This window comes from Psittacula echo (genome assembly GCF_963264785.1).
Source record: "Psittacula echo genome assembly, chromosome: 3".
Lineage (NCBI taxonomy): Eukaryota > Metazoa > Chordata > Aves > Psittaciformes > Psittacidae > Psittacula > Psittacula echo.
The window spans coordinates 60,999,843-61,016,124 of record NC_137736.1 but is presented as its reverse complement, the minus strand read 5'-3'; the positions used below and the strand labels follow the sequence as shown (position 1 = coordinate 61,016,124).

The window sequence follows — 16,282 nt, the reverse complement described above, 5'->3', positions numbered from 1 at the left end:
AGTTATGGTTGAAAAGTAAACAATGGTGCAAAGAATGTTTTCAATGTGTCCTCCACCACATACCATTCAGACTCTTTTCTCTGTCAGCATAGACAGACAATAAACTGAGATGTACCTACTGCATCGTGGTGAACAAATACTTCTCAATGGATTACAATGCATTTGCCTTTTCCTTTTGAAGCTATCAGGTTTCCAGAAGCAGACCTCTTGCCAACTAATTGTTTGTGGAGGTTTTTTTAATAAAGAGCATCTTTATCTGTCATCATCACATCTGTCTCTATGGGATTTTTTTAATCTACCACAAAAAGTAGTGTGTTTTCCTATGTGAATTGCAAAAAAAAAGTTTCCAAGGGGAGAAAACAGAGATAAAATTCAACTTTAAAATAAAGTCCCATGATAAAAGGATAAGCCACTTCATGTCATGCTACATTCAAGTAGTTAGCTAACAATTAACCACAGTAACTGAAACCTTTCTCCCACACTCATTTTCACACCAGAATACTAAAATGCCTACATAGTCATACTAAACCATAGACTCAGAGATGGTTTGCGTTGGAAAGGGGAAAAAAAAAAAAAAAAAAGAATGCACGCATTCAGATGATACTCTTGGAGAGACATCAATTTGATGGGTGGGCCACTCAGTGGATAAAGAACTGGCTGGATGGCCGCACGCAAAGAGTTGTGGTCCATGGCTCAATGTCCAGCTGGAGACCGGTAACGAGTGGTGTCCCTCAGGGATCGGTGTTGGGACCGGTCTTGTTCAACATCTTTGTCAGTGACATGGACAGTGGGATTGAGTGCGCCCTCAGCAAGTTTGCCGATGACACCAAGCCGTGTGGTTCGGTTGATACGCCGGAAGGAAGGGATGCCATCCAGAGGGACCTTGACACGCTTGTGAGGTGGGCTGATGCCAACCTTATGAAGTTTAACCATGCCAAGTGCAAGGTCCTACACCTGGGTTGGAGCAATCCCAGGCACAGCTACCATTTCAAGAGACTAAGTTTAGAAACAGCCCATAGACCAGATATCATAGAATTATTCAGCAAATGTCTAAAAAGCCATGGATACCATTCCATTTGCTAAACACATCCGGTACCAACTGTTCAGCTGAAACGCATTTAGTGTTGTGAGGAGTTTCAAATATACCTGCTATATCATGTAATCCCCCAGTACCTTCAAGAAGCAAGGATAAGGCCTATTGCTCAGGAGGGGACCTCGAAGCTTGCACAGTGAAGGTTCTTGCAGTTATGAAGAATTCAGACAGTCACAGAGAGGCAGCAAGAAAAGAAACAGAATAACTAGGAAAATGCTTACAGAAACAGATTATCAACTGCAGTTTCAATTTTAAATAATTGATTTTGCAGCTGCTTCGTCAGTGGCTCTTACATTTATGTAGGCCACAACTATTTAATAGTCTACCACTATCAGCAACCTTTGCTTCTCATACCTGCTTGGGAGTAACACAACAAATTCGTGTCACTACCCAAAACCCAGAAGAGCAATAGGGTTGTAGAGAGCTTTTCTTTTAGGATGTAATTTGGGGAAGAGATCTGTAGTTTTTACTCCCTGAAGAAAACCTTTGCTTTTTAATGTAAAGAATTTGTATAAAACAAAACCAAACCAAAGTCCCCAAACAAAATATGCATTCCAGAATTACCTTCTCAGTACTATTTTAACAAGTACATCTTAATTTCCCTTTGCTGCAGAATGGTTCAAAGTCATGGGCAACAAATACACTTCAGAGTGAGATATCTTTTTCTTAGATGGCATCTGATAGCGCACATTTTTCCAGAATCGTGAATTTGCTGAACAAGATTTCTCTGAGAAGTCCCCTTCCCATTGGATAGCCCCATGTTTTTGCTTAATGTATCTGATTGATTCTGGCATGCTTGTATAGTCCGGTATTTCATCCATTTCTATAAGAATCACTTGAATCCCATCACGGATGAGAGCACTATACATAGCTAGTTGTTGCTCAGTGGTATCTTCTAACAGGCAGCAACCAGATGTTTCTGATCCCAAAATAATCATCAGTCTTCTGCTTTGCTTAAGGATTTCATCAGCAACACTGACCGCAGCTGGAAGCAATGAAGGAACAATCAAAGTTTGCATTAGAAACTTTACAATTGCTGTAAATTATTTCTTAATTTTAAAATTGCATGTATGTGCAGCAGTGGCTAAATCAGAGGACTTGTATGTTTAAGCTCTCCACACTGTCATTCATGATTCATCATCCATTGCATGAAATTACTGATAAAAATGGTTTTCTTCAGTTCCCAGGAGCAGATGCCATTCAAAAAAACCTCAACAATGTTATTAATAATGCAGCTCAATCCTCATCTGTTCATCAATAAAAAGAAAGTGTAGACTCTCATAACAGCAGAATAGAATTTTCGGTAAGAAACCAAAAAACTTAAAAAAATTGCCCATCGGACAAATTATCCATTAAAAACAAATACAGCTTTGCTTTCCAAAATCAGGCATTTTTTAATTGCATATGTAACCTTCTAACCTGAGAACAATGTGTCAAAAGACCACTTATTAAACTCTACTTATTAAAGCATACCTTCTCCTGGTAAATCGTCCCTTCCTAATATAAAGAGATTATATCCACATTGTTGTTCTAAAATATCAGGAAGTATTCTATGAACGAAGGTTTCCAAGTGATAGAAACTTTCTCTTCCACTGCTTTTTGTGTACAGGACATATGCATCGTAGACTTTCCCATCTAAAACAAACACAAATGTTTCCATTAAAAAAAACCCAAACAACAAAAAAACAAAACAAACAAACAAAACCCCCCAAACTAAAAATCAGCAATATATCTTTATTGCAAGGTTTCATTTAGGGCTGTTAAAACTTAGCAAGGGAAGGGGGGAGATAATTCGTTTGACAGAATAGCACCAAAGCACTAAAACGCTCTACAAATCAAAAGGACAATCAGTCACAGAATGTGGCCTCTTTTCCCATCACAAGGACAGATGTGCCAGCAACTGAGATGGATGCAGGACCTGGGACCTGCAAGAAGCAGCCCCCAACCCCAGAGGTGCCAGGGCATTCGGAAAATGTCCTCTTGAAGGACTTTCTTCACCCTCTCCTGAAACAAATTCAAGAGGAGTCATTCTTTGCTTCTGATTAACCACAAGAGAAAATAGCAATTCTTTCTTGCAATAATTCTGTGGGGGAAAGGCAGGTAGAAGAAAAGGCCAGAAGGCAGTGGAGGTTTTGAGAGTTAAAATTGCATAATAAACAGAAATTAAAAAAACAAACCAAAATCAGATTTAATTCAACAAGTTTAGCTCAACAAGCTACAAAACATAGTTTCTTTGATTTTTCTTTTTCTTTTTTTCATAGCATTTTCTCTCTTTAGGATGTAAACATACTAACTGGCAGCATTTAGAAGGAAAGGAGAAAGAGAGAGAAGTTGGAAAAAAGAAAAAAACATTAAAAACAAAGCCAGAAAAATTAATCTCTGAGAAAATAAGTCTTATTTTTAATATAATATAAAATATAATGCATATCTTTAAACAGCTAGTTTACAGGATGTAGCTCTGCTGACACCTATTGATCATCATCAGAGTGACCAGAAAACTACATATAAAGAAACTACTTTACAGAAAAGCAAAAAGCAACATGCTAATTCAGGAATAACCTGGGGTTCCTTTTGACTTATCTCACCATGACTGCCCTCCACGTTACACAGTGTTTATTACCTCGACTATGATTATGTATTTTACTCCTATGAATGAAAAAACTCCCCCCCCCAAAATGTCTTTGTGCATATCTGAAAATTCCTCAAGGAAATTGCACATACATTCTACTAAATAATCACATTGCTTAGAAGTAATGGCATGTGAAAAAGTCAATAGGCTAGTTACACAAACATACCTGGTCATACTCACATACCTTCCTTACTTGTAAAAGCACAGGCAGAACTACGGTACCAAAGCACCAAGTCAATCTTGAAAATCTTGTAGATTATGAAAGTGATACATGTTAAAATTAATAGAGAGAGAAGGCCTCCAGTCAGCCACCTCTGTACGTCAGGAGCTGCATAAAAATATAAGAAGATTGGGTTTTAAATGTCAAATTTTCCAAGTTTGATATTTCACACAAATGTAATACAAATTTCAGTATCATTTTTTCACTTCCATTTATCTTTTTTTTTTTTTTAATAATTATAAATACACTACTACAGGGACTTCTTCCCTACGCACAGGTACATGCATGCGTACTGCAAACCGCAATTCATCTCTCTTCTACTGACATGATATATAAGCATCTGATATCAAAACCTCTTCTGGGGAAGTTAAGAAAAACACAGGCCTCAAGAACAAAAGCATTTCTTACCTCTGTGTTTTAATATAATATAGGATGCAACCTGCCCAAAGGCATTTGAAGCTTGGCAGACAAACGGTTGTTCATAATCTTCACTATTCACTTCCAAAATTACTAGCTTCACAGAATGCACAGGGCGTCCATCATAAGAAGTTTCCTCCCTGTCCAAAAGGTGACAAATAGACCCGTAAAACTACAGCCCTCTCTGGAATGGCTTCATCACTAACAGCTGCAGCATGACAATAGTTGTCTCCATCTGCAAATATCAACCACAGTTCAGAACAGATGAACAATTACATTATATGAAGGAAAGCCAAACAACAGTTGGGCCTCTTACTGACAGTTAGCATAGACACTGGAAAACATCAAGATGTTAACTTATCTGGAGCGGTGGTTCCCCAAAGAATATAAGATTTCTATAGGCTGAAGTACAAAAATATACTTTACAAACCTAAGCAAACCCAGTCTCCCAGCCCCTATAAGAGTACGTGGAGAGAGAGAAATTCCACAATGTGATGTGACACAGAAAGAGGAGTCATCTTGTGGTAAGCAGCCTTGGGATAGAGAGGACATCAAAGGTGGTGACCTGCAGGAGACACCAGCAACTCAGTGCTATTTCAGCTGAAGGGAGTGGCGTCTAAACTGCTGCTTCACCCCATGGATCAAAGAGGACTCGTAATAGCTAGTGCCAGGCTTCATCATTAAAAGACATCCATTATCCCCCATACACTGCACAAGGACACAGAAATGCTCATTATGCTGCACATTCACCTCGTCATGTGTACCATGATCTGTGACCTTAACAACTTCTTAACCACCAGGAAAATGAGGAATTCCACTATCTTGTTAACAAGAGATTTCAAAAGCAAAATTAACCAACTACTTAGCCAAGCACTATACTTTCCTGAAAACTTATTCTAGTTACCATTTAAAATGCAAAATAAAAGCTTGAAATGTATCTTAAAGGCCATATATAGAACCACACTAATCACTTTCTAAGCAAAAAGTCACAGTAATTTAAACACTAACAAAAAACGAATTAATAAATATTATTAATGCAAATGACTAACGGTTGCGAAGATGACCACTTAAATGTTAGGAAGTACAAAAACTAACACTGCTTTTATGGTATCAATTCAGGGACCATGTGCTTCTGCATTATGGTCTAATGACATTACAATTCTTTATGACAGGACAATATGTTTGCATAAGGTTTTCTCTTCATGAGCATTCAATTCAGCATTTTATTTCCCCTCTTTGTTTTATGATGAGGACTTATTTCTCACAACTATATTCTTACTTTGAAGATAACATTCTCATTTCTTTGTCAGTTTCTGGATCATACATAGTGCTTGAGAATTTACAAAAACGTTCACATTTTGTCTTCATAGAACAACCATGAGATGGGAGCTGACAAAAAAACTACAATTTTTAGTTCCCAACCTGTCATATTTAAGAAATGCAGATTTCCTTCTGCTCCAATTTTAGTTGCTTTTTCAAATCAGGTCAATTTCTTCTCTCCTAACTCCACTTAATCTGCTTTTCACCACCCTCAATTTATCGCACAGTTGCCTTTCTCATACTTTACTCGGTCCACGCCCATTTTCTTCCCAAACCCCAACTCACCACTGGAAATCTGTCTCCCTTTTCTCCTCTCACCCCAACTAAGCTTCAGTACAAATATCCTCAACAAAGTCTTCCATTAACATTTCAGCTGCTCTCAGTTACACTTCTCTAACCCAAGGCTCTTAAACCTGGAAGTCTCAATTTCTCCTGTAATCTCTCTATATTTGGCTCTTTGCAATGTTTCAGAGAGGCAGATGGGAAGTGAAAGAAGGCAGAGGAAAGAGACAGTTTGAGTGCGTGGACATGCTTGATCCAATTGTAAGATGTCTCTGCCAGGCCACAGTGTGCTCAATAGAAATTGTAATACAGTTATGAGACTGTAAGTATACAAAAACCTTTTCCTGAGGTTGGCAATTAAGACAGATTTTTACAATGACCAAAAAAAGCACAATCACACATGTAGGCCATGTACTTACTATGTTTCAAGTTTCTACATTAAAGCATGAAGTGAACTGGAGGAGGCAAGTGTTAGAATTTTTAAAAAGAAAGCTATTTAAGCAAATGAAAACTGTTGTTAAATATTTTAATGTCAAAGGAAGAAAGTTCCACTTTGGTTGCCAACATGGTATTTTCTAATCTGAAAATATACTTACTCATAGGGACTTGCAAAAATTCTGTTCATAAAAAATACATCAATATACACACCACTGCTTGTCCAAAACACCTCATACCCATCAGCACCTGTTGTATTGCAATCCACTGTAACCTGTGAGCCTATAAAATTGTGTTACAAAGTGAAAAGTTAATTTTCATAATCTAATTAAACTCTTTACAATCCTGTTCACAGACTCTCACACAGATCAACTAAGGATGCCCCCACACCCTTTCAGAAAAGTTAATCTAGCACAGGATCTGTATACTCAGTGCTCTGCAGGTTCAGAAAGAGACTGGTAGGATGGAAGAGGCTAAATCCAAGAAGATGCCTCTCTCTGGGGCATCACTTTCCTTGCAGATTCCTTAGACTCTCTTCCAGAGAGATGGAAAGCAACAGATGTGACAGAGAATACTTGGGTACCCTACAGTTTTCCTTGTATCTGACAAATTTCCCTAGGACTTTGTAAGCAACATGCCTTGTCCCTCTCACTCCCAAACATTCCTCCTTCAGGAGGTCAACACAGGGAAACTGAACTGGTCGCTGAACAAGTTTGTGTCAAAAACCAAGAAAACACAAAACATGGCACTCAGAGTATAAATTTTCACTAGGATACAAAAATCATATTTTCTTAAAGAAAAAAAAGACTTACCAAGTTCCACTTCAATGGAGTTGTTTCTTGGGTAAGATATTTCAGGGGGCTTTTTCGGTGGGCTCACTAACCAAAAAAAAAAAAAAAGAAAGTGCTTTTCAGGAAACCCAGGGCACTTGCAGTTTGTTCTATGCTCTATAACCCAAGTACAAACTAAAACAAAAATGGAAAAAAATCTCACCCTGTCCTGTGAACAAGGTTGTCAGCAATTTTATAACAGACATTACTCAATTATTAAAAGAATTATATCACAGAATCACAGAATGGTTTGGGTTGGAAGGCACTTTAAAGACCATCAAGTTCCAATCCCCCTGCCATGGGCAGGGACACTTTCCACTAGACCAGGTTGCTCCAAGCCCCGTCCAACCTGGCATTGAACACTGCCAGGGATGGGGCAGCCACAGCTTCTCTGGGCAACCTGTGCCAGAGCCTCATCACCCTCACAGGGAAGAGTGGAGGTGGAGGGGTGGGCGTGCCGTGGGTTCGGAGGTGATGTGCTTATCAGTGGGTACGAGCGGGACTGGGAGCAGGGCGGTGCGGGGGCTGTAGGGGGTGCTGTGCTCTCGCCGCACCGGGGATCCCTGGTGGCAGAAAGGGAACGCCAACTGATAAGAGTTGCTTCCGGTTTCTAGCGTCCTAGATTCGAATTCGCCTTTACCCCACTCGGAGATCGCACAGAGGGCTTCTTCGTCCTCCATCCTCTCAGTCGCACACAGGCTGGGCCGGCACAGCCAGTTTTGCTTTTCCTCCTTGGAGTGTCTTCATCCCGGCATCTTTTTTGCCTTCCTTCTCTTTCCTCCCCTTCCAGCAGGAGAGGCTGGTAGCCATAGGCTGAGGGGTGTCTGGCCACTGTCCAGCTCACCCCTAGGCCAAAGGCCCAGGAAGGACTGACGTGGCAAAGAAAGGTGGCAGAAAGGAAAAGCAGAGCTGTGAGCACAGATGTAAACCCGTATCTCACAGATGAGGCACCTAGTGATATGGTTTAGTGGTGGACTTGGCAGTCTTGGGGTAGAGGTTGGACTTGATGATCTTAAAGGCCTTTTCCAACCAAGCTGATTCTACGATTCTATATCTCCCCTATATCTCAGGTAGTCAGTTACTTCTGACTTGAAGCTAAACTATTCTTCACCCCACCTCTTCCAAATCCCAATACACTCATGGTGGGCTGGCTGTCCCGTGGCATAAAAATCCTGCAAATATTGCATGCACAGGCGCTGAGGGTACAGGTAAGTATCTAGAGTATTACTCCTCTACAATCCAGATAGCCTGTGACCCAGCACCCCACAGTTACAAACTGGAGCCAAATACTTTCAGAGTACAATTCATCTATTTTAGACTTCTACTAAAGGGGATATTCCATTTCTGTACTCTAAACAATATATAAACTCTCAGTCAGCATTCCCTTCCCTCACCTTTAAGTGGAAACTAGTAGCCCTAAGTATGGGTCTTCTAAGCTTTAGTTCTGAGAAATTTGGACAAAATTTTCACAAAAAAGGTGAAATTATCTACTCACCTTCTACAGTCAGACTGACGTCTCGTGAAATGTTATACTGTTTTCCATTGTAGGTATATGTTGTTTCGCATGTATAGTTTCCTTGATCATGTACAGCCACGTCGAAAATTATAAGATCACTGTTTGAGAAGGCAAACCTTTCCCCTTCCAGCAGCTGGCAGTCCTAAACATGTGTAGAAAACTCCATTATTTCATATCACTATGTCTTTCTGTGTTTTGTCTCTAATAGAAGCAGAACTTTCAGTGGATCACACCATAAGGACGGATGCCTTGCAGAGGCTGATGAAGAGCAAGGGCAGTGGAATCAAAAGCAAACCATACTTCGTTTTGGCTCTGAGTTTTTAATTCAAAGATACTCCAAGTTCATTTCCCATAGAAAACAACTTTAATATTAGAGAAATAAGAAAGCAAAATGCAAGCGTCAGGATTTGTAAAAGTATTCACTAATGAAGAATCACTTAATAATCAGACTTATTTAAATGAGGTAGAAGGGCTGCAGAAGGCACTACCTTCTTATAATATAAAGAGCCTTTAAATAAGTATAAACAATATGAAATGTTATTTATTTAATGGAACAATATTGAGCACATAATGGATATGCCATCTCTCGCAAACGACATTCTAAATCTGTTTACACACACACAAAAAATCATGACAGGGTCTTTCAATAGCAGGCCAAAAGATGCCACCTGGTGGATATGTGGTCAACAGCTTTCCCACATCAAAACTGAATTTCTATCCCGTTAATCAAAAAACTTGTATACTCCTTTAAAAGACAAAAAGCCTTAATCCTTTTCCAGTTTGTTTTCAAAGATTTTTTCTAGTATTTACAGTAAATCTTTTTGTTTTCTCCTACAATTCACAAACATCAGTGATTCATGATTTATACAAAGGATAGTTATAAGACAGCACAAGGCACAGCATTCTCACCTTGTACCAACGAACAGGTTGAAAATTCTTCTCATTCCTGAAATGATCCAAGTGTGGGCACACAACCTTTGCAGATGATAACGTAAATATCAACTCCCCTACAGCAAATTTCTCATTTAAGCATAAACCATCAGTCCTCTCAAAAACTGTTACTTTTGTACACATTCTCCAGCAGCTTGTCAAGTTCCTGCAATTGATATAGCATAATTAAATTAACCTATTTGGCATATTTTCCAACTGAAAAATATATGTTAGTCTTTTTGGTGAAAAAAGAGAGGATGAGAAGTTTAGATTCTCTAATAGACTTACCTTTGTCTGCTAGGAAAAAGAACCCAAAACTAGACTTACTTTCCCCAACCTAAAGTTAGTTTTTGTGAACACAATCTCCTTTCTCCATCAGTATTTCTCTTACTCCCAAAATTCTACTTTCTTTATAAAAGTTATTCCCTTTGCAACTCATTTCTGTAACAATGTATTTAAAAAAAAAACCCAAAACTTTCACCTTATGACACATTCATAATCTCCAGAATCTTCTAACATGGCAGGAAGAAACCAAATTAAATTCTTCTGCTGATGAATTCTAGAAAGTTTGTCTCTAGGTACAGCTGTCTGGTTACCAACTTTATACCATGTTAAGTCGTAGTCTTCACTTCTCAAGCTCTTTTCCAGTGAACATTTAATAGCAAGAGGCTGCCCATTAAGCACAAGACTTTCCCTCAACATCACATCATAGGCTTCACATTTCTCTAAAGGGAAGAAATAAACATTTAAAAAAACCTCAAACACTGTAAAAGGATACACTGAACTCAGTTCTTGATTACATTTACAAAGTCCATTGGAGTTTTCACCTCTATTCTAAAGCCATCTACTAAAAATACAATTATAATCCCTTAGGCTTTACAGTTTAAAGTACACCTCAGTGATATCCAGAAATAGTTACACCACTGAAACAAAAGTTTTTTGAACACAAACTTTACACTGTGTAGAATCTTGTTTGCAGTAGACTGTTATTTTTATGTTTTAGTCCAGATGCAAATTACTGAAGTACCTGTATTTCTCCAGCCTGTTTCATGCCCACATACACACACACATGCACACACAAATTTCACATTCAGGGTCTTTGTTAATTTCACTTAACTGTGGTCAAAGTAAGCCTTCAAGACAGAGGATGCTTTCAGTACCCAAATGTCCTAAAGGAATACTGAAGTTAAAGTTACTGTTGCACAAATATTAAGTTTGCTATGGAAATTTAAACCAATCCTTCAATTTATGAGCATTCAGAGAGGAATTATTACATGTACTTATCAATGACCTCATTTCCTTTCCTTCTTCTAACACAAGGAGATTCATATGGAAGTATCACAAAAAAAGCACCAACTCCAGATACCATGGTTACAGTTCTGAGTCAGCATTGTATTTATCTACAATTTCTGGTTTGATTAGAATGTCAGAACAGCCACAGAGAGTCATGTAAGTGTCTCTCTAGCCCAAACCCCTGTCTCTGATAAAAACCCATAGCAAATATGTAAGAAAAAAGAGCAGAACACAGCAAGCAGAGGAATACTTTGCTTTTGGTCACTTTCTTTCCTCTTACTTTGTGCATGAAAAACCATTCACTGCTTTTTATTATTTCTCTGGGTATCATGCATTTCTTGTTATGAGAACTGGCAAAGTAAACTTTCCCTTACCTGCCTAGCTACTGGTCTCTGCTAGTGGAGGGAGGGCAGCCAATGATCACCTTTCCATAAGACTACTTCACAAAAAACAGACTATCCAATGGATTGGTGAACCTTGGAACTTGTTTATCCATGGGCAAAAAACCCAAACCCAAACCATTTCCAAACAAATGGCTTGCTAGAAACTCAAGGAACAGAAATTAATGAAGTTTTTCTTTTAACAGTCTGGCACTGCTGCAAGATTCCAGGTGGAATGACAAGATTATGACAGCAACTCATTTGAACCATCTGAAATGTTTTAAACATGAACCGGATTGTCAGTCAGCAGCTAAAGAGAAACAAGCAGTTGCAACTGAGTAGCCTAGCAATTTTACAAAAAACTAGATGTTACATTATTTTCAAATAGTTATATTTTCCACTATGAAAAAAAATCCTACGCACACATTCTATAAACTACAACTCATTTCATCAGTTTATATACCAAAGAGTGACGCTGCCGTTCAGGCAGACCTGACAGGCTGGAGAACTGAGCTGACAGGAACCTTATTAAGTTCAAAAGTCCTGCATCTGGTGAGGAATGATCGCAGGCACCAGCACATGCTAGAGATTATTCAGCTGGAAAGCAGATCTGCAGAGAATAACACTGGGGTCCTGATGGACAACAAACTGAACATGAGCCACCAACGCTCCCTCGCGGCAAAAAAAAAAGGCTAACAGTGTCCTGAGCTACATTAGAACCTGCCAGCAAGTCAAGGAATGCGATCCTTCCCTTATACTCAGCCCTGGTAAATCATTGTCTGTTGTACTCGCCAGTGACCTCACTAGAGAAATTCTAACACAGGGCCACAAAGATGATTAAGGGAGTGAAGCATCTCTCACATGAGAGGCTGAAAGAGCAGGGACACCGTTCAGCTCAGAGAAGGCTTAGGGAGTGTACTGGTGGATCTTACCAGTATGCGTAAATATCTGATGGGAGGGAAGGAAAAACAAAGAGCCAGACACAAAATGAAACACAGAAAAATTCCATCTGAACATAAGGAAACACTTTTTTACTGTGACAGGGATCAAACACTGGAACAAGTTGCCCAGAGGTGTTATGGAGTCTCAATTTGTGGAGATAATCAAAATCCAACTGGACATGATACCAGGCACCCTGCTCTAACTGACCCTGGGCAGATCAGGGAGGTTGGATTAGATGATCTCAAGAATTTGCTTCCAATCTAAATGATTTTGTGATAAGATAGTACACAAAATAGTACATATTATGTTTTATAGGTTCCTGCTTTTAGGACTGTTTAAAAGAACTCATTGGCATGCACATAAATTTATTTTTACAGCCATTTTCACAGAAAATTAGTGTTACTTGTGTGAATTAATTCAGAACAAGACCTTCAGTAGCCACCAACAAACTTACCTGCAATAATTAAAAGCAGAAATGCAGTTCTGATATTACACAAACCCAATGTTTTTGCTGTCATGTTTCCCTGCAGAAATGGAAAAAATTTTCAATTAGTGTCTTCCACAATTTAAAGTCAATGTTTGCAATACCCAGTTAATACAGGGAATGTAAGAATTGTCTTTGGCTTGGTTTAAGCCTGTTGCTTGTTTAATCTGACAGCTCCTAATCATTACAAGAAAAAAAAAAATAGAGTGAACATTTCCCATTCAACTTGTCCAGTATTCAGGATTTTTTACATCTCTAGCACACTCCCGAGCTCTTGCTTTCCCAAGCTATAGTTTTACTCTAACTGTCCCATAGATGGAATCCAATTTCATATTTCTGACCATCTTTGTCACCCTTTTCTGTACTGTCTCCAGTTATGCTACAGCCTGTCTGAAGTGGGGAGGGGAGAACAGAACTTGCATACAGTTTTCAAAACATAAGTGCGCTACAGATCTATAAGTTAAAACAATTATTTCCCCCACCCCCCAATAATTTCTAACAATCTATTTGTTGAGTTCTACTGAGTATTGACCTGATATTTCCACAGGCCTATGTAGTAAAACCCCAGGTTCTCATCACTGAGTGCTAAAAATCAGGTAAACGCAGACAGCTGCTAAACAAATTCTGCCACCACACCAGTTTTCCCCTGTCTAGATCATTAGAAATATATGCTGAGCAGAAGAGGATCGTTTGGGACTCTATTAGCAATCTTACTCCATCTGAAAAATGGAGCGTTCATCTTTTACTTACTTACACATGCAGGTGAGAATAAATATATTATGGCAGTCTGCCTTCATTACAGGCATTACAGCCTCTGCTGAATCAGACGTGTCTCCTGTATCCAGTGTGTTCACATACATGTGTACAATTCTAACACACTTCTAGTATTTGAGAGCCACAACATCCCTTTACAAAAGTCGCTGTTGACTCCTTCCCTGCATAATTTACCTTCATTTCCACTGGTTTCATTCTTTAAAGCAGTGTCTACCCAGCTGCCTGCTGCAAATACCAGACTCACTTGTCTCTATTTTCCTGGCTCTCTTTTGGTTACTTGGAGAGGATAAAGAACCCACTAATCACTTTCTGATCTGCTGATCCCAAGGCTTCTTTAAATGAGACATTTACAACAAGAGAACACAAAAGTATCAGCCAATCATGGTGCTTCATTACAGATCATTTTGTTCTGTAACTGCCAGTATTGACTCTTCAGTTTGAGACAGATCCTCCCATGGAAGACAAGCCGTAAGAAAAGGTACTGAAATCCACACTCTTCCAAGGTGAACACAAATGCAAAATTTTTTGGTTTTCCTTGCTATGTTCGTATCTTTCCATAGCCTATCCCATAGGGGTTTTTTTATACCCAAATTGTCTATTGGCTCTCCAGACTCGTTTTATAAAAGGGTCTATTAGTTGCATGCCTCTGACAAGTTGTTCCTTCCCTTGGCCTGCCTTACTGCTTCATTTTTTTTTCTCCCTATTCAGCCTACCAGTTCTTACAGCACTGTGAAAGGACAAATGCATTTATTCGAACTGAAGGATAAGCAGGAGAATCCTATCCTGTTGTGAAGAATCTTCAGCTGATCACCAATTTCTACAATAGTCAAAGACGACACTTCTGGCTGCTGTGTTACTTCACCAAATTCATCTGGAAGTGTGCCATATATTGAGTCATCTACACTGCTTCTTGCAGTGCGTGCTTTCTTCCTTCTTCCCCTTCTCTTCCCTCCTCCTCTGCAAATTTCGTTCAGACTACCAGGCAGGTCTTCTCTTGCCTAGCTGCAAGAAGGAATGAGTCCCTGCAGGAATGCTGAATGTAAGTAGAAATACATAAAACTTTAAGTTCGCTGGAGGGAGGTTATAGGTGTTTGTACAAAAGCTCCAGCTTTTGTCACTAATTGTGACAGACAGTAACTCTTAAAATCTCTGGTTTTCAATTTTAAAGGAGATTAAAACATTATAATAGAAATAATTTAAAGAGGAAACAGGACTGAACAAACTGCACTTATAACCAGGCATTTTCTTTATGACTTCTCCAAATCATTGTTTTTTCATTAGCTCTGTTCCATTACAGCATTACTCCAGTGTTCTGACTCACACATGCTCTCATCAAGCAGGTTTTTGCCCCAGAATTAGATCCAGGAAATGCAGCAGCAGTTACTTTGCCATGTTCTGAAGGAAAGCCTTCCAGAAACCTGCTTCTCTATAAATTCAATGTTCTTCCTATCTATTTAAACTTAGAACTTGTCCTTCTGCCAACATGGAAGACTTGCAAATATAAAAAGCCCTGTGTAAAACCACACACATTAACTGTTCCTGAAGGAAGAAATTCCTTCTTGTCTGACTTTTCATGATGAAAAAACCTCCAGCTCTGCAGAAGGTATACCCAACAGCAAAATTAGGCTCTGCTCTTCGCATGCATTCACATAACTGATGATGAAAATAACAAATATAGAGTGCAAATGTTTTTCCTACCATATTCTGCCATGGTAAACGAGTACATTTCTCCCTTTTCCCAGCCATTTTGTCCACATTTTGAGCCTGCAATCAACCTGTAGAGCGTTATCACTCAGGACAGAACTCGATTGGAGTTATCTTTGCCCAAATTTTCCAGAGAGGAAAAAGCTCCATGTATCATGTATCTGAGGTTATGTTCATAAAGCTTCACCCTGAAAGGAAATATTTTTATCAATATAAAATTTAATTAAAAAAAAAAAAAGAAAAACAAAAAAAGAGAGAGAAGACAAGCACCTGGAAGAGATCTTCAATGATAGATGCACCTCAATTACAATTACAGCATCCATGACAGCACATAATAAATCATAATTATTAAAATCCATCATTAAATTGGTACAGCCACCTTTTCCTCTGCTCTCTACTGCTTTTGAAGTTGACCTGGGCAATCAAAACAAAATCACAAGTCTCATCAGAACTTCGAAGAATCATGCCTTTCACTGATTTCTGCACACTTGTGGCACTTGCTTTTTGAGTGCCCTATTCAAAAACACAGACAGATTAAAATACACAACAGTCCTGTTCTCAGAACTGAAAGAACTGACAGAAAGTTGGAGCATCACACCATTTCTTTTACATAAGCCCATGAGCATTTTAAACCATAATATATATATATATTAATATTACCTTAAACACTTCTATTACCTGCAAGGTACACCGTGCCTCTTTAAGAGAGCTTAATCAAGTTTTGATCTAGGAAAAACGATCACAACAAATCCATACATTCCTCTGTTGCCGAGGCGTACCTAACTGGTGCTGGAGAGCTGGGCTAGGATGTAGTTACAGCGCCGAGAGTATCTTGACAGCCGTTTTTCTGCGAACCGCTGACATCCCTCACCGGTGACAGCAGGAAATCATTTCCCAATACTCTTCGTTGAAGTTCTTCACGAATGTCACTGGAAAGGGGCTGCAGCTCCCCAGAGGCGCAGGAACCGCGCTGCAGGGAAGCGGACGGAGATGGCGGGAGGGTGAGATGCCGCAGGAGACCCACCAGACCAAG

The 16,282-nt window shown here is 39.2% G+C and overlaps 1 protein-coding gene across 1 annotated transcript; it reads right to left on the bottom strand.

Moving 5' to 3' along the window:
- Positions 1 to 1,686: 1,686 nt before the first annotated feature.
- On the bottom strand, positions 1,687 to 15,787 carry LOC308218728 (interleukin-1 receptor type 1-like; the record flags this gene model as incomplete). The annotated part of the gene is made up of 11 exons (XM_080613091.1): positions 15,244 to 15,787; positions 12,742 to 12,811; positions 10,154 to 10,397; positions 9,652 to 9,838; positions 8,722 to 8,884; positions 7,209 to 7,274; positions 6,558 to 6,678; positions 4,351 to 4,499; positions 3,907 to 4,050; positions 2,567 to 2,728; positions 1,687 to 2,078 (listed from the first exon to the last, which is right to left on the bottom strand). Exons 1-11 carry the CDS (start codon positions 15,289 to 15,291, stop codon positions 1,687 to 1,689), a joined length of 1,746 nt encoding a protein of 581 aa, XP_080469217.1. The 5' UTR covers positions 15,292 to 15,787.
- Positions 15,788 to 16,282: the final 495 nt, after the last annotated feature.